Genomic DNA, 26820 nt, shown 5'->3' on the forward strand with positions numbered 1-26820 from the left:
GAATCATGTGAAACCAAGAGCTCCCAGATTCATTTACACAACCCCCAGCAAGCTGGTGCTGCTTGAATGATACGCGTCAGCCAGTTTGTCCCAACTGCCAAACTTAAAAATAAAAAAAAAAGGGGGGGGGCTAAAAAGAAGAGAGTGAGAGAGAAAGAAAACAGGAGGGGAAAATCTTCAGGGGGCTGAACAAGGCGACTTAGCGGATAATAGGAAAGAACACAACCTCTGCAGTCCCGCTGCCAGGTCCCCCCAGCACAGGCGCTCTCCCGCTCCGCCAGCCCGGCCGTCCCTCTCCCCGGCCGGCGCTGCGCCGAGGCCAGGCTGTGCTAGGGGAAAAGCCAGCCCTGCTGGAAAGGGAGCTCCCCCCGCACCCCCCGCGCTGCCTGGCAGGGCCCGTGTGATAAATGACACATGTCATTCTGTCGGGAGGGAAGGGTGGGTCAGTGATGTATGGCTCTGCTGAAAAGGAAATCGACTGTTTGGCATGGTGCGGCTATTCTCCACCAGGATTTAGTTTCAGAACTCTAAAATGAAATCTCCGATGTTTCAAGTGCACGGTTAGGGCAGACTGACGTGCGGCCGAGGCAGCTTCCTCCCCCCCCCCCGCCTTTTTTTTTTATCCTCCCTCTGCCCTTCGGATTTCAAAAAACTGCTCCACTGACTGGAAACTGCAAAAGAACACACATATATCAAAGTCTTCAATAGTTATGATCCATGATAAAATTTAAATAGGTTGAGGTTTCTATTTTTATTTATTATTGGGGGGGAAAAATGGCATGCAGGCTTGACACAAAAGCAAGATAAAAATTAGCATGTTTGAAGTAATCGTCCCACAGCTTGACATCTGCATAGTAAATTTTAAAGGAAAAAAATGTGTCAGGCAGGCATGAGCTGTTCCCTCCCTCCCCCCCTCTTTCATTAGCTCACTGGCAGGGTGGCACTTCTGAACCTCATTACTGCAGGAGGATTTATGAAGCTGAACCCAATGGCAAAGAAAAGGCATCTGTCAATAATTGTAGGGAGCTGCACTCACAGCTTTGAAATCTCATTAAGTATGCAGTTATCAGGCATAAAGATCAAAAACATTACTCAACTCCGACAGAATCTTATGGAGGAACATTAATTAGCAACAGGCCTACAGTACAAAAAAAAAAAAAAAAAAAAAAAAAAACACACAACAGACTTCCTCTCACACCTGCCCAACCCACAAACCAAAAGAAACACTCCCCCTCCCTTCAGAAAAAAATAATTCCCAGCATCTGAGACTGATCAAGTACATGAAACAAGAGAGAGGAAAAAAATCCAGTTGAGACAGTCTTGGCGGTGAAGAGAGAAAAGGAAGAAGCTGTCAAAGTTGAGAAGGATGTCAGCACTGGCCCTGATTACAAGGGCCTATACAGTTCCCAGGCCTTTTATCATCCCTGCCATCAAAAACAGACTCTGTGTCACAGATGGATGACTGATGGCTGCCAGTCTTGAGCAGCCTCGCCAAGCCTCCAGGAGGCCCCTGCTGAGATCTGGCCCTCCAGCAACAGGCTTGACCTAGCAGGAAAAGGACTGCAGGCACTGAGCCCAGTCCCAGAGATACTCAGAAACAGCACCCTGTTCTGTTCTTCCCCAGAACAATTCAGCGAGAGGTTGGTTGGGGTTTGTTTGTTCAGCTTACAGAAGTTAAATGTAATACTTCTGCTCTCCACGCAAAGACTGTGCGTTATTTGAAAATAACACTAGGAAAAAAAAAAAAAATCTTCTTTGTCCACACTAAATGTATTTTTCTAATCTTCTTTCTAGTTTGCATTTTAACCACGATTTGCACACTCAATTGCTTAGAAAACACGGGAGAGTGAAACATAAATTTGGGGGAAAACATACAAATTCATAGACAAAGCTGGACCATAAAACCAAGTGACCTTTGCAGCATTAAGTATGGTGTGCAACTAATTAAGAACTATGGTCATATTAACATTTTTTGTTACAGAATCAAGGATATCAGCTACACAGCTTAACCCATTGCACATATTTTTTTCATTTCCTCTCTATCAAAACCTGTGTTTGCAAACAATAACTTAAAGCTACTTGTTTAAAAAAAAAGGGGGGGGGGGGGAAATCACCTTCTATAGTCTTTTTCCCACTTGGGACTATGCCTGAAAAACTCCCTCTCTAGTTACATGCTACCCTTCATACATTTTATATTTCCCATAATTTTGCGCTACAAAGAAGCTTTCCGCTGTACAACTTCATTTCTGTGTTATTTACTATGTACTGGATTTTAATACAATGTACAAATTTGTCTCTTATTTCATGAGATATACGGTGATATTTACATGTCACTTGTAGCAACACTGAAGACTGGCTTCTTAATGAACTACATCTAGTGCAGAATCAGAGATATACGCACACACATATAAGACAACCTGCCAGTCAAAATCTTTTCAATATCTAAAATTCATTCATTTCCTAAGTAATGTACTTTAAAATAAATGTTAGCTCTGACAAAATACGGAAGTGGAGGTTCTGCTTTAAACAAGATTTTAAAAAGAACTTTACATAAAGTGTTACAATAAGATGTTTATATTTTTTCATATGCTTACCATATTACTTTTATTATGTGTAGCATCAAAGTGATTATAGCAATTACATCTAACAGAATTAATTATAGAACATCCCATCATTCCTAAATACATAATGCATTAGAGGTAAGCCAAAGAAAGAAAACATCTTAACTGTGGTGACTATTGTTGGAATCATTTTTTCTCTAAGCATAAAGGCGAAACCAAAGTAGAAAGAAATATATAGAAATGGCGGGGTAACACAGGAAAATGTTAACAATAAAAATCTGAATATAAAGGCGGGTACCTTTTTAATAGAGATACTAACCTGCATAAAGCTGCACTAGCACAAATATCCATGTAAAATCCATTAAAGTTTTTTAATCACGAAATATGGAAACTAGCCAATTCACCTAACCAATGTGTTAGTACATAAAGACAAGAGTGTATGGGTGAGAGAGTTACAAGCCTTTACGTATGCAAAATAAATTCACTCAAAGCTTCATTAATATTAATTTAAATTCAGAACCCATTTACATTAAATTGTTCATTAAAAATTGCCTATTTTATGCAACATGCATTCTGCAAAGAACACACAAGAAACTGAAACAGAGGGCTCAATTTAATGATGGAAATATCAAAAGTAAATGAATTTGAATCATTCCAAACGAATAATAAAACAGCTCTTTCCTCTATGCTAATGTGTTAAGTTTGGCGGGAGTTTGGCGGACGGGCATGAAAACTGCTTTGCTTCCCCCCGCTACAGCTTGGTCGGTGCCCTTTTGACCTCCCCATCACCATACAGTCTTGCTAAAACAAGAATTATTTATGGACAGGACCTAAAAACCACCTCCGTAAAAATGTTCACTAATTGTGAGCACACTGAATCACTTCAAAACTTGTATTTATTCCAAGCAATGTCACGTTTAGCTTAGCTGTTTAACAGCAATCCCCAGTATGAAGAGGGTAGGAGGTAAAGGTAAGGCAGGCTGGCAATGGAGAGCTCTTCATTGGTAAACTCCCACACCAACAAATACAGTGAACTTACGCGATTCCCAACAGCTGTTCTGAATGAAGAAAAGAGAGTCATAATTAATAACATGTGTCCTGACAGAATTAATTAATAATTTATAATTAAGTCTAAAATACGAACTTAGATTATTCTTGAAGAGTTGCACCTTTACTGCCCGAACAAGCCAGGTAATGGCATTGGCAAAGAGCTTTCAGATATTTTATGATCTTCTGGTAACTCCTTCCCTGCTCTCCCTCCGCCCTCGGGGGAAAAAACCTTTGAACATTTTCTGAGAAATATCTTAAAGTTGATGTTTGCAACGAGAAGTGTTTAAATTCTGCAGATTGGCTCTCCACTGAGATGACCAAAATACCTCTCAGGAGCAAAATCAGGAAAATGCAGTAGGATGAACCTCGCAGTCTCTGAAATTAAGCTCTACTTATTTCAACTCTTACAGTTCGTTTTATGAAAATGGTAACAAACAATTTCAAGCTCTGACAATGTTCTATTCTGCATTATTATACTTAAGAAAACTACAATACAGTCTCTTGTGGACTATGCTTTAAATCCTTTGAGCCAATTTTCATGCATTTTTTTTAAATGTTGAAATCAAGAAAAATCAATTGCATAAATTTTTTCAATCCTCCTGCTTTAGGTAATGACACACACACACAAAAAAAAAGCAATGCATCCATTGTTTAGTGGGATTTTTAAAATTAATTTAATGTCTAACTGCAAATGCTGGAAACTAGAATTAATCTGTCTGGATAAAAAAAGGCTTACAGACATTTAAATGCATGTATCGGGACACTTTATCAACCTAACATAAAATTGTCATCTTATCTTATTATATGACTATTTTATGCATGTGTCAAAGAATTTAAAAATGAATGCCTGTCTATTCAGTCTAATTACAACTGCATATTATCTGTCTGGATGTACCAGTCCATATCATTGTTACCAAATACAATATATTGTATTCACCTTTCATTTTTAACTTAAGGCTGATAAACCACAATTTGGGCGTAACTAAATTTAAAAAAAAAAAAAACAAAACCAAAAAACCCCACCTAAAACACAGAAGAAAAAAAAAATCAGACTCAAACACCTGAGGTAGAATGTTTAGTAAATGATGCTGAAGTATTTCATAGATAAGATAACACACGGATCGCTCTGCAACTATGTTATTTTCCGTGCTGTATCATAACCATACGTATACATACACTCTTACCTGACAATGCAACACTTCAGGCATCTTAATACTTGATCTACTAGCAGCACCTTGTAAATAGGGCTGCATTAAAATTTGACAATCTGTATTTGGATTCGCTAGGAAACGGTCATGACATTGGATTAAAATATGGATTATTACACCATAAAACTAGCAGTGCCAAGGTTTGTTCAGAAAGACAACATGTAAGGTTACTTTACGTCCTGGCAAATTATTTCTTTTCATTCACTCTGTACCACCATATGTTTCTACATAAGCGTGCACGTACCACACTTAAAAATCTACCTCACACTTCACCCTCAAGGTGATCTTTTCTATATAGTTTCCACTAATCCTGGAAACAGGGCTGACAAAAAGGACCCACTCTAATCCTGCTAACTCACCCTAGCTTCACTGCATTTCCCATAACCCTGCAGCAGTCACAATTCATTCTAATCACTTTACAAAACAATCTTTAGTAAAAAGAGGAAAAATGCAGACTTGTAAGCCAATTTAAGAAATAACTGCTGATACATCAGTTATTGACTATTTCACTCCTGCTCATGATAGTGCTCAAGGCAAAACCGAGAACAAAATGACAACATCAACCGCACGCAATAAACTGTGGCCCAGGAGAGCACTGAAGCCCTAATTGACAGCTGTCAAGCTAATGGGAGAAATGGCAGCTGATTCTGGAAAATTCTGTTTTCCAGACGGATATTCAGGGGAATCTATCAGGCCTTTTTATATTTATGCCCCTTTTTCTTTTTTTGCATTGTTCCTCACACTTTGCCGAAAAAAAAAAAAAAAAGGCAGAGGACAGCCATAACTAATCATTTTGTCAGCTTGCTGCTAGGAAGAATCTCTGTCCAACAGAGAAATATGTGGCAGGTTTGGAGGCAAACAACATACCAAGGGCTGACACTGCAAGTACCTTTATAGGTAGTCTACTTTATCGCTACATTTACTTTTGGGGTATGTATGTAGTTGCAAGCAATTCCCATAAATTAAAGCAAGCATTCAACTTCCTGAAGTCGGAGCTGCCTGGAAACCCGGCTGCACAACCTGCATGCCATCTTGCATCTGTATTTCTGTGGTGCACTCCCAGCCTCGCTCTGGAGGTGCTGATAACTAGCAAGAGCACTGAAGGCCCTGAAAAGTGGAAGTGCTCCGCACCTCTGAAAACCAATTTAATGTATTTCAGTATTCACACAGGCCATGCGCACCTTTTGAATGTAAGCACTGAAGTTGTGAGGAGCCCAAAAAGTATGCCGCTATCTTTAGGGTTTAAACCATACTATATAAGAAAAAAAAAACCACCATGGGCCCAAGTTTGTTTGTTTATTTTCCAGAGGGTTGACAACTCAGTGCGGTTGTCTGGGTCTAAAAAACAATAATTGTTTTATTCAACTTAAAAAAAAAAAAAAGTAAATTAGTTTCCAACAAATCATTAGCTCCCAATCCCTCCTCAGAAGAGCTTTATATGTATACAAAATATGTATTAAGTCATTTCTGTCAGTAGGAAGTACATTTTCTTGATCTTTTAAATAGGTTTCAAAAAAGGCTGCAAGTGAAAGCTATAATTTCAGGATAGATAATTACTGTTTGCATGAACAAGACTGGCCTCTATTAATACAGTATCTTAGCTTTCCTAGACAGTAGCCTCTAACCAGTAAATACCTTCTTCCTTCTGACTTAAATGACAGAAGTCGTTGGAGCAGCAATTCTGACCATCTTCTTGCTTTAACAGGTGAGGAATAAAACTGCGATCCCTGCCTCTTCCTCCCAAATTTATCTATGATATTCACCCGAGTCTCAAAGCAAACAAACCAAAATTATCATTTTTCCAGATTCTTGATTCTCAGAGACAGCTTTAGTCTTCCACAGTGTGGTGTTAACACTTGGGCTAGACATAAAGAATTTGTGCACCTGTCTGTTATGTCTGCGAGCTCTGTGCTGCTGAGAGTTCTTTGTTGTTGTTATTCTACTCCAGACCATTAAAAGGGCCCTAATTCCTATGACATGATTATCCAGGTACCAAAGCCCATTTGTCACCTGCAGCAGAAAATTGAGTTAATGCACAACTAAAGGCAACCAGGACTGTGTAATATCAACTTGATTACATCAAACTAGCTGCAAACCTAATTCTGCTGGATGACACTGCGTGGAGCTTGTCATCTCCAATCATTAAAGCTGTCAGGAATCCATCAGGTTTACAGCTAATTAGGTGAACACTAATGAAGCTGGCAAAACAACTTTTCTTTTTTTATGGCTGAGCGGACCTTTCAGTTTGGAGAAAAAAAATTCTCGAGTATTCTCAAGGTTGCTGGGGACTGGATTTCCTGAGTTACCAATCAGCAGACATCTTTAATTCTCCCCCCACCACCACCTTTTTTTCCTCTCTCAGTACCAAGCAATCAATTTGTCATCACTCTCAGTATGCCACAAAAGCAGTCATGAACCTTGTAACTCGCAGCTCTGAGGCCAAAAAGAAGGAAAAAAAAATGTAAGTTTCTTCTGTCTTAAAATAAAACGCCTCATACAGCTCACTTATTTATCTTCATGCACTTATCAACAGCATAAATGTTCTTGTTTTTTCACTCTTCTCAAATAAGTAGCCCTTCAGTCATTCTACATCCCCCATATCCATTAGGCAGAGGCATTTTGATAAAGTAAAGCCAAAGCTAGTGTATGGGAAAGAATGAAAGCACTCACTCTGCCAACTTCTGATTGACCATTAAGCTATTGATGAATGTGCCTGTCAGGAGAGAGACAATTAAATCAAATATGAAACAAAGTCGTTTTGACGGGTCATTTTGATAGAGCAAAACCATTCTTCCATCTCCTATTAGTCCTGCAGTCAAGTTTTTGTAATGAATATTTCTTAACTAACCTGTTATTTCTTAGCTGTTTTTTAAGGTGTTAAAAAAAGAAGCCTTCGCTTTAACTGCTATTAGAAAAAGTAACATTTCCAATGTGACCAATAAAACAGCATTTCAGTGGGAAGCAATTATACACAGTACTAAATGTCTAATGTGGCTATCAAAAAGCTAAAAGTTTAAAGAGATTACACTTCCGCTAAATATGAAAGATAGATCGCACATCATGGATGATCCACTTGAGAAAGGAGGGAGTGATGGAGAGTGGGAGAGAGAGAGAAAAAGATACCTCAGAATGTGTGTTTAGTGCAGAAACATTTTCCTCCAGCCTACGGAGAGCCCAACATACAGCACGGTCAAATATGTCAAATACTTGGAAGAGCTAGATTTTGCAGAACTAAATTAATGTTACAAAATAGAATTTCCTAAGTATTAGGAAAAGTTCACCTTTTCAATTTATTTGAAAAGTGTTATTTGATGGCACGGGCCAGAAATGCAAAATTACTATCGTGAAGTATTTGGCTACGGTATTGTTTGCTAGATCGTATCACTACCGTACTGCAAAACTTTCCAAACTTTCTAGCTGTTAGTATATGGAGTAAGACTGCCAGAAAGTCTATTTCTCTATTTCAAATAGAGATGAATGCATGTATATGTCAAAGAAGAGAAGAAAGGAACTGTGGACATAGTTATTTACAATTTGTATTACTCCCCGAATCCCTTGCTGTTTACTAAATTCAAACCACACCACTCAGAAGTTGTCAGACAGCGTGAAAGCACTGGCACATTTTTGAATGCCTGTTTTCTAACAACGCCCTACCAAGTTGTAGGACTACCTGCTTCAGGTTGTGATAAGCACAACTACAAATGCACTACTAATAATGCTGCCGGAGCCTCTGGAAAACTTCTACGCTCGGCCTCTTGGTACAGAGCCTTCCTTTGTAAAAGGCAAATTACGGTGTTACATGCTGGTCCCTCAGATCTGTCCCTAACCAAACCCGATCCTGCTCCTCCACCTAAGCCAGCCCCATGCCTCTGGAAGCCCTCGTCCATGTGGCTATGTGGCACATCTAGCCAGGAGCCCCTGAAGTTGTGCTGACAGAGAGTTGACAGGCCACGTGTGACGTCACGGAGTCTGGCGTTACCATGGCAAGTGATTTATTGATGTTTATCGGGAATGAATAGATCAAAGGCAGCCAGATGACAGGCGATCAATCAGCCATCAAATCAAGGATGGCAACAGGCCAAGGAAACCTTTTCCAGCCCACATATCCCCAGCTAAGGATTACTGTAAAATTATGTGGGGCTTTTTTTTTACTGTTTTCTTTTCAATTTGGCTTTTCAAAAAAATACTGCTTAAGTTTAACAGGAGATGACATTTCTGGCATAAGGAAAACAAAACAAACAAACAAAAAACCTCACCAGGACAAAGCCTCGAAAAGTATTTCTAAAAAGAAAAAAAAAAAGGGCGGAAATTGTAAAGGCACTATCAGAAACATTTGCCAGTCATTTGACAATACACAGACCCTTTTTTTTTTTCTTTGGTTTCCTTTGCAGCTTCTCATCTGGACTCATAAATAAGAAATCAATAGGATTAACAGAAGAGGTTGCCACAGAAAGTGACCAACTAGGTGGGTCTGTCTGTCCAGCAGAGACACCTCCAGTGCAGTACAAGGGGAAGAGAGAAAAAGATAAAAGTTGAGCAAAGGAGCCAGTTCTAGGCTTGGATCTTCAAGTAACACCGCAGACCCTCCAAATCACTTTGTCCCTACCACTTCATTCACAGCGTACCATGTATTTATACATATCCTATCTCTTTTTACAGAAAAAAAAAATTTAAAAAAGAGTATTTTCGCTAGCTTTCACAAACCATTTGCATGTGAGGGAAGGGGATGGAGAAGAACGAAGACTACAAGGGAGAGAAGCAAAGTAGGTGCCAAAGTACGGGCTGGAAATGAACAAAATTCGCCTCCTTCCCCCCCCCCCAGGGTCACACAGATCATACGTGTACATGTAGCATGTGCCTGCACATACCCGCCTGGCTTCCACAAAGTGTTGCCCCCAGCACCGAGTCGGGCGATGGCGGAGTTAGGAATAAATCAAAGTGGGTACGAAAGTAGGGAAAGGGCTTTCATGCGCCCCCACCCCTGCCACCCCAAAGGAAAATAAAATAAAATAAAATAAAATCTCCCAAGCCACACTGTCGTGCCTCCAGACCAAGAGTTGCTCTGCAAAATCCAGGGCATGCAGCGTGCGATCGCGGGGAGCGGGGCAGGGAGGGAGCCCGGTACAGACCGACGGGCTCAGCCCTCTGGAAAGCGGTTATGAAAGAGACGGAGGAAAGCGAGAGGAGAAACAAACGGCCGGGGAAGGCGGCTCTCGTACCTGCTGCGCGCCGGGGCGCTTGCTGCTTCCTCCTCGGCATGCTGAGCTCCTGCGGCCGCCGGCGCCGGCGGGGGGGGGCTGCCTGGGCGCGGGGGTGGGAAGAGTTGCTTTAGCCCCAGAGATCCGGTGAGCTGCTCCAGTCTCGGCTCGAGGGCTGGGTTGGGGATATATTTTTTGTTGCTGTGCATACACGATGCCGAGGAGGAGGAGGCGGCGGCGGCGGCGGCGGCGGAGGAGGAGGCGGCACAGAGGAGAGGACAGCCCTGCTGCTGCTGCTGCTGCTGCTGCTGGCAGAAGAGGGGGGAAGTTTGACAAATCGCCCCGGAGGAAGGAGGAGGGGAAGCCCCCCGAAGAGGTGTGCGGGCGGGAGGGCTGGGGAGAGCCCGCAGTCCCCCCCACCCCACCCTGCGCCCCCGGTGCCTGGCCGGGCTGGCAGATCACGGCATAAAGACGCGGGATTTCTTGGCAGGAGTCGGCGGAGCCTCAGCCTGCGCTCTCCACTCCCCGGCTCCCGGCTCGGCGCTGGAGCGGCGGCGGCGGCGGCAACAGGCGAAGCTTGAAGGGAAACGAGATGATCGCAGTGTCACTCAAACTAGTCCGCAAAGAGGGAGAGGGGCACCGCGCTCCCACCGCCTCCCGCCCCGGACGGCACCTTAACTCTTTGCGCATCGCGCCGCCGGACCGCCCGCCGCCGGCCGGGCACGGCCACGGCCACGGCGGCGGCCAGGGGTCCGCCCGGGGCGGCGGCGGCGGCGGCAGCGGCGGGGCGCCCCCCCCTCGCCGCGCCCCCTCCGCCGCCCAACTTCGCCCGCCGCCGCCGCTCTCCTCAGCAGCCCGCAGCGGCGGAGGGGCTCGGCCCGCCGGACGCCCCCGGGCCGGGCCGGGCCGGGCCGGGCAGGGCAGGGCAGGACAGCCCGCGCCGCTCCGCTCCCCGCCGGCAGCCCTTCCCTTTCCGCCGCCGCGCACACCCGTTCCCCCGGAGCCCCCGCCCCCCCCTCAGCCATCGCCTCCCCGCCACGCCGGGGCACGGGACCCTCCCGGGCCCCCGCCGCCCCCGCCCCGCAGCCTCTGCCCCCTCCGCCCCTCCCCGGCAAGGAGGGCCCGGCCCCCGCCCCCGACGCTCCAGCTCTGTCCCCGCGGCGCCCGGCCGCCCCGCGAGGTGACAGCGGCGGCGGCGGCGGCAGCCCGGGCCCCCGCCTCGCCCCGCACCTCGCGCCGCCGCCCGCCCCGGCCCCACTCACCGGCGCGCCGGGCAGCTGGCCGCCCGCCGGCACACATCCAGCCCTCCGGCTCCCACCTGGCTGGCGCCACAGCCGCCCGGGCTCCGCTTCGCGCCTGCGGGCGGGCGGGTGTCGGCAGCCGCGGGGCCGCTCCGGCCGGCGGCCGTTAGCGGCGGCGTCTCCGCCGGCTGAGCCGCTGCGCCCTGCCCCGCGGTGCCGCCGGCCGGACGGGGAGCGGGCAGCGGCCGCGCACTCCCGCGCCCCGCGCGCGCCCGGCTCTTCGGGGAAGATCACTTTTCCCTCTCTTTCCCTCTTTCTGGGTCTTTTTTTTTTTTCCCTCTCTTTTGGGTGGTTTTTTTTTTTTTTTGGTCCAAGTTCACTGGCGAGCCGCCGCGCTCAGTTCAGCGAGCGCCGGCGGATCGATGTGCTGCGGGTTTGATTGTGCATCCCTGGGCGGCGGGGCCGCGCACCAGCGGGGAGGGCCGGGGCGGCGCGGGGCGCGGGGGGCGCGCGGGGGCCCACGCCGGCCTCCCGCCTCCGCCGCCCTGCGCGCCCGGGCACGGCGGCCCCGCACCCGCGCCCGCACCGGCACCGGCACCGCCGCGCTGCCCGAGGCCGCCTGTGCTTGGGAGGAGTGAAGGAAAAAAAAAAAACCAACAAAAAAAGCCAGTAGCGATTTTTTTTCTTTCTTTCTTTTTTTTTTTTTTAAAGTTCACGGGGAGGAATAAAAAAAAAGGATGATCTCACTTTTACGGTAAGATCAAAAAAATCTCCACTCGCCCCCATTCTTCGAGATTTGGGATAATTCCAAATACCTGACTAAGTGCAGATGTTGTTGCGTCTTCACATCTTATAAAGCCGCCGTGCCGGTCTTTTGCTCGTGCTTTCCTTTTCAAGTTGCAGGAAATTCAAACACTTTACATGAAGGGTGGAGAAGGTTTGGGATTTTTTTTTTTTTGGATTATTATTGTTATGAGTTGATTATTTTTTTTAAGCTGATCTTTAGGATGAAAAAAAAATCGCAGTCGCCTAAAGTCCCCGGGAAATTGCTACTGTTGGGGGAAAACGAAACATTTCTTGCAAACAAGAAAATGGTGAGTTGTCAATTGCCGCTTCTGCTGCCAAATTCGCTCAGTTCCATCTCATTGATACTCGCTGGTTGCTCCTCACAGTTACAGTATCTGCTCACAGAAGGAGCGATCAGATCTACTTAAGAGACGACACCGAGACGTTCCCCCCCTCCCCAAAAAACCCCTCCGTGTGTGTGTGTGTGTGCGTGTGTGCGCGCGTGTGTGCGTGAGTGTGCGCTTGCAGCAGGACGGGGCGCGGGGCTGCGGCGCGGCTGGCAGCCCCGAGCGGGCGGGCTCCGCCGCTGTGGCGGTGCATGCCGCTAGATCCGCCCTAACATCTGTCCGTCTCACCATTGGCGCATCCATCAGTGTCACCCTGGCTGCACATTGCAACGACAACACATCAGACACAACACAGACCGGGATTCGGTACAAATAACCAACATACTAAACAACTTAACCAGGAAGGAGGGGACCAGCCGCAGCATAAGTATTTACAAATGTTAGACAGCCTTGGAAAACAGAGAGGGCTAGGCTGCGATTAATAACTCGTTCTTCCTCTCTCCCTCCTCCCCCTTCAAGTAGGAATTAGGAAGTGCAAAACCTAAATAATTTATGGCCCCCCCGAAGGATGCGGCCGGCCGGGGGCAGGGGCAGGGGCCGGGGCCGGGGCCGGGGCCGGGGCCGGGGCCGGGCGGCCGCTCCGCGCTCAGCCCGGCTGGGCTGCCGGCTCGGCGGGGCGATGGCTGCTTCGGGACCGACTCACCCACGGAGCCTGGGAGAGGGGTGAACTTTGGGCTTAGGAGGCTGCCGGCCGAGCCGGCGGGCGCTGCGCAACATGGAGGATGTCTCCGAGCTCTGGCGCGGGAGAGGCTGCAACAAACTTTCGGAGACTCCGCTCAGAGTGCGGGGAGCCGGGAGCCCCGGCCGGCTTTGTTCCTGCCCGGCCGCACAGAGCGCGGGGAAGGTCAGCCTGCCACCGGGCGCTGGTAAAACGCCCCGAAAACTACAGCAAAATAAAAGTGACGAGGCGTGTTTAGGCATTTCAGTCCTGTAGAGGCGATTCTTACGTGTGCGAGAGTCCTCTCCAAAGCCAGCAATTGTTCTCATCTCCCCTTAGCTGGCTGCAGAGCATCCTGAGGAAAATGCCGCAGCGGCCAGCCACTAATCTGGGGGGGTTGCAAGTTGCAAGAACTTTTTTCCTTCCACCTCCCCCCCTCTAAACCTGCTCATCTTTCGCTAGCGCTGTGTCACACGTGCCCGCAGGATGCACTGCACCCTCGCTGCCCGCCGTGCCCGGCGCAGGGCGCAGAGCCCCGCCGGCCGCCGGAGCGGGGCTGGGGAGCGCGGCCGCCCGAGCGGGGCCGGGCTCTGCAGGGCGGCTCGGCGGGGTGCGCGCCCTCCCGCTGGCGTCGGCTGGTCAGGCTCGGCTCGGCTTCCCGGGCGTGCGGTCCTCCTCTCGCTGCTGCACTCAGCTACACGCGTGTATTTACGGATTTAGTGGCATGTGTATTCCAACAGTCTCCCTAGCAGAGCTCTCCCTCTCGCAGAAGTACAGCCTGTGTGGAAGATGCTGGCAGGTTGCAACCTCAGCAGCTGAACGGTGTCACTAAAACAAACATTTGCGAGAAAATCACCATCCCTGCTGTATGGTGAGGTTTGTCCAACAACACTTACCTTGCTTTTGAAAGGGCGGGCCACAAGCGCTGGCAGCGGAGGGTAATGGGCTTGTAACAGTGCACCCGTTTGGGACTGGAGGGGGGCTGAATGAAAACAGTTAAACTTTCCGTAAACAGTAACTGGAGGAACTTTCTCAGGTCAATTAGAAATAATAACTCTCGTGCCTGTGTGTGAGAGAGAGAGAGAGGGAGAAAGAGGCAGCAGATATACGTGCACACAGGCACATGCACTGCACTTACACATTCGCAACTCTTAGTGCCAAAACGCTTAGGAAGTTGTGGAATAATTTGGTTGTTAACTATATCCAGTTTTTTCAGGAAGAAAAAAAAAACTATTGGACTTTCTGTCAGACGAATTACAGAGAGAAATGCAGATCCCTTCATGTGCATCAGCTTCTTTGGGGGTCACAGTCTATTTCAGAGAGCGAGAACCCGTAATTTTATTAAGTGTAACATTTACAAACATAATGCATAAAATCGATGACTGTACAGACTCCATCTACAAAGACTCAGCACATGAGGCTCAGCTCCAAGCTCGCTCTTCCCGGCAGTTTTAAACCAAGGTACCAATTATTTATAAGTCCCATAATTAGATAACCATCACTCCCGAACTTTCCATCAGCTAAGAATGTTTTATATTTCAACAGTGCACACCGTTTAGTGCCTTTCTTTGTTGTATATTTTCACTGCTCATTTCATTCCCCCTCGTGAAAACTCCAACAGTTTCCCAAGAAACCCCTCGCCCTCCACCCGGGTGCGAGCGGAGGCAGCGGGCTGAGCTGCTAGAAGGACCACTGAAATGAGCCGTTAGCTCCGGGGATAGCCAGAGAGGATCAGCAAGGAAGTTTATTAAACTTGGAGCAGCCGCCTCCTAGACATCGGCGCGTTTGGAGCTTTAACCTCTCTCCCGAGCAGCGTGCTGATGTTTCGCCACTTGTTCCTTGCGAACAAGGGAGACGTCGAGGTCCCCATGTGCGTGTGCTGCTCTCGGAGACTCGTTTGTTCGCGTTGGTTGACTGCTTTTCAGGGGGGTCAAGCCCGGTGTGCGACCTGCTCCGTCCCTGGGCGCTCGCCCCCGGCCCCCGGCAGCCGCCCGGCTCTGCGGAGCGCCTCCGCCCCTTCGAGCGGAGCAGGGGAGCCGGCGGGGAGCCGGCGGGGAGCCAGCGGGTCCTCACCGGCCCCTCACCGGCCGAGCGTCCCCGGACACACGGGAAGGGCTGGGCAGCAGCGAGCTGGGGCCTTCCGAGGCGCCGGCTGCAAGGCGCCGGGTGCCCCGCCGACCGGGGAGCGACCTGTCGAGGGAGGAGGCGGCGCGCCGGGGCCGGGCCGCCGGGGGCCGGGCTCCCGGCCGCGGGGGGGGCCGAGCCCCGGCGGAAGGCGCGGGCAGGGCGCCGGGCGCTCACCTGCCAGCGGCTCCTGCGGGCGGCCCCCGCCGCGCCCAGGCGGAGCCGCGGGCCCTGGGAGCGGCGCGGGGGCATCGCCCGGGGCCGGGCGCGGGGAGCGCGGGGAGCGCGGGGAGCGCGGGGAGCGCGGCAGCCCGCAGCCGCGCCGGGCACCCGCGGCCCCGCCGGGCGTCCAGGCAGCCGCCGGCTGCCACCGCCGCCTTCGGTCCCAGGGAGAAAGCTCTCCTCCTCCCGAACGCCTCGCTGGCTCTCCATCGAAATGCGAAAAGTGTGCGAAAAGTGCTTCGGTTTCTGCCGGCGAAGAACAAAGAGGAAACAGTTTTCATTAAGGCTGGGCTAGATGAACGTGGATCTGACAAGTTTGTTTAAAAACACCACTGCCCACGACCGGAAACGATACTCCACTTTTCTAAAAGACAAAGTGTTGTCAATAACCATTATAACAGCAATAATCATCTGAGAAGAGAACAAAGACATTTTGTAATATCTACACAACTTTATTAGAGCAAAATTATTTTTAAATGCCTATGAATTCCCAAACCTCCCGAATACAAATGAATAAAAGTTTTTCTTCGGGCTAAAATCTTTGCTTGAATGTAAATTGTTTGGATAAGTGAATTTACACAGCAGCAAAGTTTGTTTGTCTTAGTCCAGTAGCTTTGCTTTAACGAACCAGATGTTTTGTCTGTAAATTGTCCAGAGGACTTTCGCAGTTCTGACATGTAATAAGCCCCAGAAAATCAGACCTGGGATAGCAGCGTCCTTGCGATCAGGCACAGGCATTTCGGAAAGAGCACGGGGAAAATGCATAGGAACGCGTAAGCACGGCCAGTGTCTTAGCATTTTGAAGCATTCCTTTTAAGCTGTAGGTAACCTTCTCCGAGTCGATTCGCTCCCGTCTGAGCTCAAAGTAATGCCCCACCTAACCCCCGATACCAGAAGTGTATCCCCCCCAAAGAAAACACCAGCCCGCAGTGGTGGGGGGAACCTTTGGCCGAGGAAGCCGCAGGGCGCTGCGAGGAAACTCCCGGAGCGGGTCGGCCCCGCGCGGGCGCCCCCGCCGCTGCAGCCGCCGGGCGGAGCGGGACAGCGGACCCGCCCCGCACCGCGCCCGCAGCCCTCGCGGCCCCCCGCGCCGCTGGCCGCGCCGGGAGGTGCCCGCGGCGGGCGCTCCGTCCCTCCGTCCGTCCCTCCGTCCGTCCGTCCGTCCCTCCCCGCGGCGCCGGGCGGGGGCGGCGCTCTCCGGCCGGGGCCGCGGCGGCTCCTCTCCCGCGGGGCCCCTGCGGCGGCGAAGCCCCCAGCCCCACGTCGGCTGGAGAGCGGCCCGCCGCCGGGTGCCAGCAAGTTCGCGAATGAAACTTGGGGGGCGAGAGCAGCTCCCCGGCCCCGGCTCTGCCGGGGTGCTGCTGCTGCTGCTGCTCTCCCCCGGGGAGAGCCGGGGCCCGGCCGCGTCCCCGCGGGGGGTGGGGGGGGGCAGAGGCTCCGTCGCGCTTTGCGGTGCCTCTCGGCCGGGGAAGGGCTGCGGCCCCCGAGCTCCCGCTCGCCCCGGCCCAGCCGGGCTTCCTGCGGGCAGAGCCTGGGGCGGCGAGCCCCGCTCGGCCCGGCCAGCGCCCGCCCCGGCGCCCTGCCCGCCCCGAGCCTCCCCCGCCCCGCTTCCTCGGCACTTGCCGCTCTCCCAGGGGCGGCACTTTTTGGGGATGATGCGTGATGAAATGAGATCTACCGTCGCGATTCAGCCCCGCTGAACTATCACTTCCCCCCCTCCCTCGAAAGGACTTAGGGTCTCTGAAGAAACAATCGGCCGCTGCTTTGAAGGAAATAAGCGATACCATTCAGAGCTACTGTAGCGTAATGTATTCACTTGGGCAGTAGGAAAATCTTTTATGAAAAATAGTTACAGATCCTGGAACTCCACCATATGTGACAACAAAAGCTATTGTGTTAGCAGAAAGGGTTTAGCTAATTTTACCTATACAAAGTTTTACTCGCTGCGGGCTTTGGGAACGCCTTTGTGGAGCCTGGCAGTGATCCTCAGAGCTGGTTAATTTGAAAGGCGTTTGGAGGATCCAGAAGGGGAAGGGATTCCCCTCTTACTTCTCGCATCATCTGAAAGTTTTCATTGCACAGCTACCCCAGCTGTTCCTTTGCTGACCGCCTGTGATTTAACGCAATAAATATTTTGTTGTGCACAGATACACTTTTTTTTGAAAAAACAGGGAAAAATATATGAAGTGGAACGTTGATAAAGCCTAACCCCGAGCAAAATCTCTCTTTTCACAGAAAGTTATTTCCCAGGCAGATTTTTTTTTTGTGATTTGCACATAGTGCTTGCACTAAGCCATGCAAGTTTCTCCTAAACAAAAAAAGTTATCCCTCTGCCAACAACGCACCTTTCCCGGGCTGCGGGCACGCTCCAAGCCCCACTGCTTCCTTACTCTACCGCCAAGGGAAGAGAAGCGCTACGATCGTCCCCGCCGCCCCCCAAGAGCGCTGGCTGCGCGGCGAGGAGCTCGCTGCCCCCGAGGGGACGCGCCCCGGGCCGAGGATAACAACCGGCTCCCGGCGGCGCGGCCGGTCCCGCAGCCCCGCCCCGGCTGCGCCCCGCGGCCCCGGCCCCGGCCCCGGCCCCGGCCCGCCGCGCTGCGCTGCGCGGAGGTGCGGGCCTCCCCTGCCGCCCTCCCGCCCGCCGCCTCCGCGCCTCGACGCGCCTCTTTGATCTGGGGAATGAAACTGTGCAGGCCGGTAGGCCACGGCGTGGCACGCGGCCAATGGGCATTTAAAAAAGACATAGAGGGGCTGCCGGGCCGTAAATCCTCGCTCCCCAGCATGCCCAGCAACTACTGTTTAGAAGGGCTGTATTAAATTTATGATGTACGAAGAGCACGGGACCCGGATGACGCAGGCCATGTGCGGGAGTTCGAACTACGCTCCGCCCGCCTTCCGCGGCGCTCCGCACAGGCGGCCCGGCCGCGGGGGGACGCGGCGCCCGGAGCGGACCGCTGGGCTCGGCCCTGCCGCGGCGGGACCCGGCCGGCACCCAGCGTGCTCCACCCTCGCCCCTTCTCCAAGAAAAAATAATAAAAACCATAAAAAGCCGCTGTTTGGGCGCAGCCGCCCTGGCAAGGCAGCAAACAGGCCCCGGGGAGGCCGGGCAGCGGAGGCGGCCGGGCAGCGGAGGCGGCCGGCTGCTGCAGCCCCCCTGGGCGGGCAGCTGTCGGGGCTGCCCCCGCGTCCCGCGCCCCAGGGCGCGGTTCAGCCTCGCCTTGCTCTGGGCAGTGCAAGCCGTCCCCTCGGCCCCCTCCCGCGCGGTTGGTTTGCGAGCAGGAGCAGCGTCCCCGCAACGGCGGGCAGGTCACGGCTGTAAATGTGTGTATGTATGTATGTGCGTGCGTATGTATGTATGTACGTGCGTGCGTGTGCTCGCCGCGGTGAGGGGAAGCGCGAAGGCAGGAGCAGTAGCTCTGTGCTCTCCTACTAGAGTTTGCACCATCCAGGTCAGATGCAACGTGGAAACTACGAAAATCTGACACCGTCGTTGATTCCGTCTCTTTGTTCTCATGCCATCTCTACACAATGGAGAGAAAGAAGTGTGACTTTAAAATTGCAATTAACCAGCTTTAGAGCAGATTTCTTTCATTGGGTGTTTATCAAATCTCATTTCTTCTCTGAAAAAGCACTTCTAATTTTAAGATAAAGCAGACGATGTAAAATACCTTATATCCTTCTGCAATAAGAGTTGCCTAAATTATGACTGGATGTGCCTAAAGAGTCATCTTACAGTTTCCCACTGATTTTGATCAGGTCTTGAAAGAACGGCATTTTTTTTCTAGTGTTTTAAAAGTATTAACTTCCTTTCAAACATTCTTTAACCTTTAATGTTTTGTAACTTGATGAAAAGGTCACTTTGTTCGGAGTGGATGCATCTGCTCCATAATTGTTCTAGTATCAGGCAGAGCTCCATCCTAACACTAAATTCTTTTATGAGGATTTTTTTTCTTAATATACTACTGTTAAGGTTACCATAAGCAATTGTTTTAAAGGCAAAGAGCTATAGAGCAAAGGATGCTCGCACTTTATTTAATTTCACCAGCTTCAGATGTTTAGAGCTGTATTCAGCAGATGACATTAGCTGAGCTCCGAGAAGAATAACCCGAACGGTTTCACCTCTTCCCACTTGTGGGGACCTGAGGTAGAACAGGAACAGAATGAATAGCTGAATTTATAGACTGAGCTGCATAACAAACTAGCACAAACTACTGATTAATACTACTTGGAACCAGCAGCAAGTTTGATCTGAGTATCTCAAAGTACTTTACAGAGGGCTATGCCAGAAACCCGAGACACGGATGGGTTAAGAGCGGAGCAATGCCAGAGATCCAGAGACCATTGGACATCGGTGTCTCAGAATCAGACTCAAAAAGCAATATGGTGGTAAAACTGTTACTAATCTAATTATATTTCAGACTACTTGCTGTGAAGGCAGCAGAAGCTTTTCAGCATGTGTAAATCAATATTTATTATTAGGAGCAATAATATTTTGAATCTGCTTATTTAGCCAGTTTTGGTATAGAGAACCTATGCTTGTTCCCATGTAAAAGATGAGGAGATGGATACATTCATTGCCACTCATGGGCTGAGAATGCCCCTCCGAGGGGCAGCCTGCGGCCCCGGCTCTGTGGGCAAGCATCCCTTACTCGCGACACTGTAGCTGCTTTGCAAGAGTGGTGATACCTGACTGCATATTGGAGATTAGAGCGAGAACCTTAAATTGAGGCAATTTATCCCTCTAAAATACAACAAGATTTTCTAATTCTTACACAATTCAAACATCCAGAGAATATGTTTAGTTAAAACATGGCTATACATTTTTTTTAAGATTTTCTAAAAAAACCAAAGAAATGAACTAATTATATTGCTTAGTATTCTAATATGCTTTTTTTTTTTTTTTAAATAACACACTTTTCTAGCCAGGCCAGTCCCTTGAGGACCAGTTCCTCATTTATAAGGAGGTCCCCAATGGGAGTTAAAAAGAGGCTATTTTGTAAGAGGAAAATATATTCTGAAAGAGGAGCCATACAAAGATAACCCCGCATCACATATATCAGTATGGAGGCTGGAATATGTATTCCAATGATGCAAATCTTCCCCTGCAATAATTTGCTCGTTAGTGTTAACGAAAGCCCAATACTGATGTCTATGTATTTGTTCTTGTATTTTTCATCATGCTAATGCTTTTAACTAAAATTATTTTTTTAAATTTGCTTTATTTAATGAATTTAAAGGTCAATCCTCTTCCTTTCCATATGCAAATCCTATTAACAGTAGAGGTTTGATATTAATGGGAGTTAATAGAGTAGATACCCCCTTCACACAGAAACCCCACAAGAGAAGAAAATCATCTCAAGACAATTTCAGTAAATTTGTTGCTTCTTTCTCCCCTTGGAGTAACCAAACATCAGGGCAACAGTACCTTGGAAATCAGAGTGACAGCCAGAGGAGGGATGAGACGTGGAAGGGCACACAGCCCCCTCCCCCCCAGCTTCCAAACGCAGGCCCCCAGGGAAAGGACACAGCCCCCCAGCAGCTGGAGCTCACCACCGCCGCTGCCACCTCCTCCTCACCAGCCGCTCACACCTGCAGCAGCCAGGCAGGACACAAGGTGCCATCACCAACAGACCCTTCCCCATCCTCCTAAAGAGGGAACAGGCAACTTCTGCTCCCTTCAGGGGCCAATAGTCTCCACCTGAGAGACAGGGCAGCTACTCAGAGAAAAAAGGAGCTGCTGGAGTTGATAAGGGAGTAAGTGAAGTTACTGCCTCTCCCCGTTTCTGCCAGTTTTGGAGTTGTTAACTGTTTTGTCACTGTCTTTCTATCTATAGTTGCTGTAGCAGGACTTGCAGAGTTTTTGATAGTATTTTTTTTAACTACAGCTGTTGGTGTTAAAATAACAACACTTACATGCCTACGGAGGGGGAGAGGGGGAAAGAGATGAATAAACTCCTTGCTTTCATCTGCAGTCCCTGTAGGAAAATGCTCCCTATGCTAATGAGTGAGGAACAACCCTGTCTAGCCTAACTTACGCAGTAAAACTATCCACAGTGTTTTTCAAGCAGATGAATCCAGATACCAAACAGCAAAGCATCATTAGTCCAGAGCAGCTTCTTCCTTGGTGAGGAATAAAGAATACCTCATGCAGCCCCTGGCAAGGCCAGCCCAAGCACGGCTCCTCCGGATCGGCCTCTGTTTCATTAAGGGCAAGCCAAAGTAATGTGATTAAAAGAGATGGAGAAAGGGATGACTCATGGACCACGAGTGGTGTTAATTTACCTCTTATCAAAGGGCACTAACCCGCTCCCTCTGAACACCAGGGAATCTCGCAAAGAAACGCATCTTCAGTGCAGCCTCCCTCCTAGTTGTCACTCCTGAGCTGAAAACGTTTTCCCAAATACTTTTCTCAACCTGCACTTAGCAGATGACGTTAGTCTGCTACACTCGCAAACAGTGCAAGGCCTTTCACAATCACGTTTTACAATATCTGAATGCCCTTCCCAAAACTCAGAACACCTTAGTTTTTTTAGGGAAACCATTTTTTGTTTCCTTAAATTGAATTTACTTTTCCACTGTTTATACCAAAGGGATTTTTTTTTGTTTTTCTTAATTCCTGAACCTGGAAGCTGGTTTTATCTTTTGAAAAAGGTTGTGTATAAAAACTATAAACCGTCCCTGGGAGCTGTGGACAGAGCCCTGCAATGCTCTTGGTCTGCCCAACCTCTGAGCTGCAGAGAGAGAGGAGCTACAGCAAGGACCGGCAGTCCCGTGCCCCTAAAACACACAGAGTTGCTGCTTCAATGGGTGGATACGTTGAACAAATCTTTTTCGCTCTGCTTGGCTGGTGAGATGTTGGAAAGTCCCTCTGAAACAGCAGCTATGGGCAGAGACAGTCCTTGTGATGTGTATCACAGCAGCTTCCATCTCTCAGAGATACTGTTTCTGGCTCTTTGCAGACTAAAGCAGATAGTATCATATCATACCATGGCTTACATTAAGGTCACCTTTTCCATCACAGCCTTGATGTGGCCATAGATTTGGCAAGGGAAGGGCTGGAGGGTAGGAAGCACGCTGAGATAAAAGGCATCACGTTTCTGAGGCAGCCAGGGCCCTATTTGCTGGCCTGTAGTTCGGATTATAGGCTGATACACACTCAAAACTCCCATTGGCTTCTATGCAAATAGGAAAGCATGGAATTAGGTCTGATATTTGAAGTACATGACAAAATAAGACTTTTACTGCTCGTGTTTTGGGGAGGTGAGTGCTGATTGCTACAAGCATTCTGTTTCCAGCCAAACAGCAAAACTCTGTAATTGGCCAGATACGTCACAGGCTCGAAGAGTTTGCATTTTTACAAAACATTAGGTATGAATTACTTCCACGAACAGGAGCCTGGACTCAATGGAACAATGCAGTTGTCTGTTACAGCAAATCTGGCGCTCCTGGATTCAAATCTGCTACAGGCATTCTGGATTTTAATTAATATATTGTTTCATATGTATGAGTATTTAATGGTTTTTTTGTTTTCACACCCTGCATTTTTATTTTAAACAAAGTGTATTCTCTGTATTATTCTCCAAAGCAACTGAATAAATATCACAGACTTTATAGATCTGGTAGCCTTTCCAGTGAACAACACAGCAGTCATGCTTCACAGAAAAGGGATAACATCCTAGAGTGCAGCTGATAAGAGCAACAATTTACAAAGCGAGAGATCTGTTATGCAGTGAAAGCTTTATTACCATGACTTGATGTTACATCTACAACACATAAGGGTTAATCATTGCAGCAGTTTGCAGCTGGTTTGTGCTCTCAGGGGAGTCATAGCAATAGACTTCTGCGTGTAAGACAAGGTCAGCGTTGCTCTCCCGGGGTCAGCAGGCCACGTGATAACACAACTCCGAAACTTCGGCTCCGAGGAGACACAGGTGCCAAACCCATTTTGTGGTCTGTTGTAGAGCGCTTCTTGCGGTTTTTATTCTCCTCAATAAAAACACATACATAGCTCTGTGGTATATAATTGGATGGTGAGTTTTCAGAGCTACCCATCAGTGTGAGTTTTCTGTGGCAGCAGTGGGTTCATGAGTTTGCCAGGTACATGTAACATTTCACGGGAGACTTACTCTTAGTGGACTGAGAAAACAGAGCAGTCAATGCTGAGTTTAAGGGCCAAATCCTGCATAATTTGTTCAGTCTCATGGTATAAAATGCTCACAAGAGTAAAGTGAGCAGAATTGGACTTTAACATTTTATTAATATTTATCTTCTACTGCTACAAGACACAACAATAATCAAATAAGAAAAACTTTAATCCTCAAATGCAGCTTTAATCTTCAAATTGGTTAGCTTATCAGAGGGGTAACATTTATTTCCAAAGACAGGCTGCTCGGAATGATCAGCTGAAATAGAAACCTATAAGTGAAAGGATGTAAGTTTATTGGGGGGTGTTGTCTATATTTATAGTTTCTGCTCAACCCATATTTCTGTTTTTATATGCATGTGTCAAAAATTAATATATGGCAAACTTCACCAACAGTTTTAAGAGATCCTAAAATATAATAAAATCAATAAATGATGTTCTGGCATAAATGTTTCTGTAGCTGAGGGTGGTCAGGTTCAAAGGGCAACATCTGACCATTTCTCTTTCCCACCCTGCTGCGGAGTAAGACCCTCCCCTCAACTTCAAATCACTGGGGAGAGGGTAATTTAAGCTATACTTGATGTACCCTATACATCACTGTCTTCAGGACCAGGTTTAAAATTAAACTCTGATGTACAAAGTTAAACAAAAATGAGATAAAAATTGGCAGGGGTTGAAGAGGGTCAAAGTAGTCAAAACACAAGGTAGACTATTGCTTCTTTTGATTTATGTTATTCCGTGCACTAAAAAAAATAAAATTATAGCTCTCATGGATACTTTTTTCATCGAGAATAACGCATTCCTAATTTGTTTTCTATAGACTTACAGGGCATTTGCTCTGGGAGATGGAAGCATTTATTTATTTATTTATTTTGGTGGGGGCAGAATATCACCAACTGTTGGCAGAATATTCAAATTATCATTAGATGCAACCTTTGTCACTCAACAGCAAGTGAAAGAGAATAGTATTTCACCTTCTGTTAGTGGTTATCTTACGATGCACACATCTATAACCTTATACACGTAGAGTTTTGCTTTCAGGCAACTCTTTTAAACACAAACAATGTGCTATAGTTACATTTGGTAGCAGAAAGAAAGAGTTCAGTGAATGTTTCCTTTTGCATGTTATACATGCACATAATGCAGTTACCCTCCAGAAATTCAGTACAGGAAAGATGCCAAACAGCAGATTCTTTTGAAACCAATTCAAGAAAATCCTTGCAGGAAGTTAATTTTTTATGATGTAGTCAACTTTTCCACATATTGCCATTTACATGGTTAGTGTGTGGACTGCAGGCAAAATAATTTGGAATTGTAATCTTTATTTTCTCTAATATGATAATGAAATCAACTACTATCCACTGGAATCAAATGAATTTCTCTGTGCTACTCCAGTGGGAGGAATAAAAGGGTTCTACTGGCTAAACTGCCAGGCTAATGGGAAAATGAAGAAAAATCAAGTCCTTGGATGGCTAGCAAATAAAAAATGCTTATTTTAAACATAATGGTGGACATATAAAGATCTTGAAGTCTTTTAAAACCAGTTAAGCAAGCTTTTTCCAAAGGTTTTTAATTTTCATATGAGAAAGTCCTATTGACTTCATATGGATTACAGCCGTCTGTTTGGGCATGTTCTTGGGCTGTACGAGGGCATTAGACGGCAAAGGCATCTAAACTCTGAAAATGTCTGAACTTGATTTTAAGTCTAACAGGAGAAAAATTTATGCTGTCCGGACAACTAGAAAAAATAAGTTTTTATAGCACTGTTTCATTAATATTGACAATGACGATTCTTCGCTGTAATTTAGTGAGGACCTGTTTGCCATTTAATGTGCAGATTTTAGTCTTTCACCAAAAGTCTAAGTGATGCATTGTGTAAAATGCACTTTATATGTGTGATTTTACAGGATTGACCTGCATATATGCCTTTAATATACATCATTTGGCAAACAATTTATGTACTAATTAATAAATGCAATTCTTCACAAACACCTGGTTGGAAAGCTGGAAGTGCAGTAGGTATACAAACAGCAGATTGTTTTAACAGATACAGCAAGCAAAGATGAGGATCAAAGGTTATAACGGGTCCACTACTTGTGATCTAGTGTGCCAAACCCTCTGGATCTAACAGCTGGGCAATATTTTTTGTACCGCTGATTAAGACTTTTTCAAATACCTTTTTTAAAAAAAACCTTTTGGGGTCACATAGAAGACTACTCATGCACTCTGTACCTATAGCAGATGACATGTAACAAAGAGCCGAGCGAAGAGCTAGTTGGTTAGGAAGTTATGATCCAAAATTTTCCTACGTCCATTACACTTTGGGAATCAGAAGAACTATGAATTAAGGAGATGGTCACACAGGTCACAAGGAATTGCTGCAGTATTCACGAAAGATGTAAAAGCTATGAGAGCTGTAGGATTTTCGAATGAAGGTTCAGAGAGAATACAGGGCCACTATGAGGCTAGTAGCTACTCAGAAATCAGGTAAAGAACAAAAATATATGAAACATTTAAAAAGAGGGAGAATATCAGCTGTCAGAAAGACATGTAACCCTTTAAAATCATGTGCTTAGCGTGAGTGATGTCTTTTGCTGATTTATCCATGCAGCAATTAGGAGCTCTTCCTTAGGAGAGGTGTGTGGCATAGAAAATGAACTGATTGATTCCTTCGTGCACCGAGTAGTTGATTACGGGTAACTGATCCGTTTTACAGATGTTATACTAAGTGCGTTACCATACACAATCATCCAAGACTAAGATGCATCAAGGGTGCCTAAGCGTGCTTGCTCAGTAAGGGCCTCATTCAGAGCTCATCAAAATGGAAAGATTTCCACTGAGTGCACAGGGTTCTGGATTAGGCCTTTTCCATCTACCTGACTGGAAGAGAGATTTCCATGTCAGTGTGGCTGTGAGATGCAGTTTTCTCCACTGTCTTATACTGTCAATTTTTAGTGCATAGTATTCTTCTAGAGTGAAATTACCCATCAACATGTACAAATTCTCTGAACTATTTATTAATGACATTTCTTCAGTCCCCATTTTTACCAAGGAAAGCAGTCTTACCAGAACTTTCTTCTGAGTGTGTTCAGATTTACATTACCTTGCTCAAGCACCTGCAAAGGTACTGTGCTCTGAACAACAGCAAAGAACTGAGTCTATAATTTAATAACCCCCCTCTGAGTAATTAGTATTCACTCAGTGAAATTCAGGGTTTGCAGA

The 26820-nt window shown here is 47.5% G+C and overlaps 1 protein-coding gene and 1 long non-coding RNA gene across 3 annotated transcripts in view; one reads left to right on the top strand and one right to left on the bottom strand.

Moving 5' to 3' along the window:
• Nucleotides 1–11824, bottom strand: part of TSHZ3 (teashirt zinc finger homeobox 3) — a 66485-nt gene extending 54661 nt beyond the window's left edge. The window contains exons 1-2 of one of the 2 annotated variants that reach the window (XM_072872569.1): nt 11280–11824; nt 10039–10593 (exon numbers count right to left, since the gene is read on the bottom strand). In XM_072872569.1, coding sequence (XP_072728670.1) covers nt 10039–10078 — 40 coding nt within the window. In that variant the 5' untranslated portion in view covers nt 10079–10593; nt 11280–11824. Of the gene's footprint in view, nt 1–10038; nt 10594–10690; nt 10994–11279 lie in introns of those variants that run through there. The other variant, XM_072872570.1, reaches the window with a different exon arrangement.
• Nucleotides 11035–26820, top strand: part of LOC140656627 (uncharacterized) — a 45814-nt gene continuing 30028 nt past the window's right edge. Inside the window, exon 1 of the long non-coding RNA XR_012044126.1 lies at nt 11035–12352. This is a non-coding gene — a long non-coding RNA (uncharacterized lncRNA). The remainder of the gene's footprint in view (nt 12353–26820) is intronic.

The sequence above is a fragment of the Ciconia boyciana genome, chromosome 9 (genome assembly GCF_034638445.1).
Source record: "Ciconia boyciana chromosome 9, ASM3463844v1, whole genome shotgun sequence".
NCBI classification, from domain to species: domain Eukaryota; kingdom Metazoa; phylum Chordata; class Aves; order Ciconiiformes; family Ciconiidae; genus Ciconia; species Ciconia boyciana.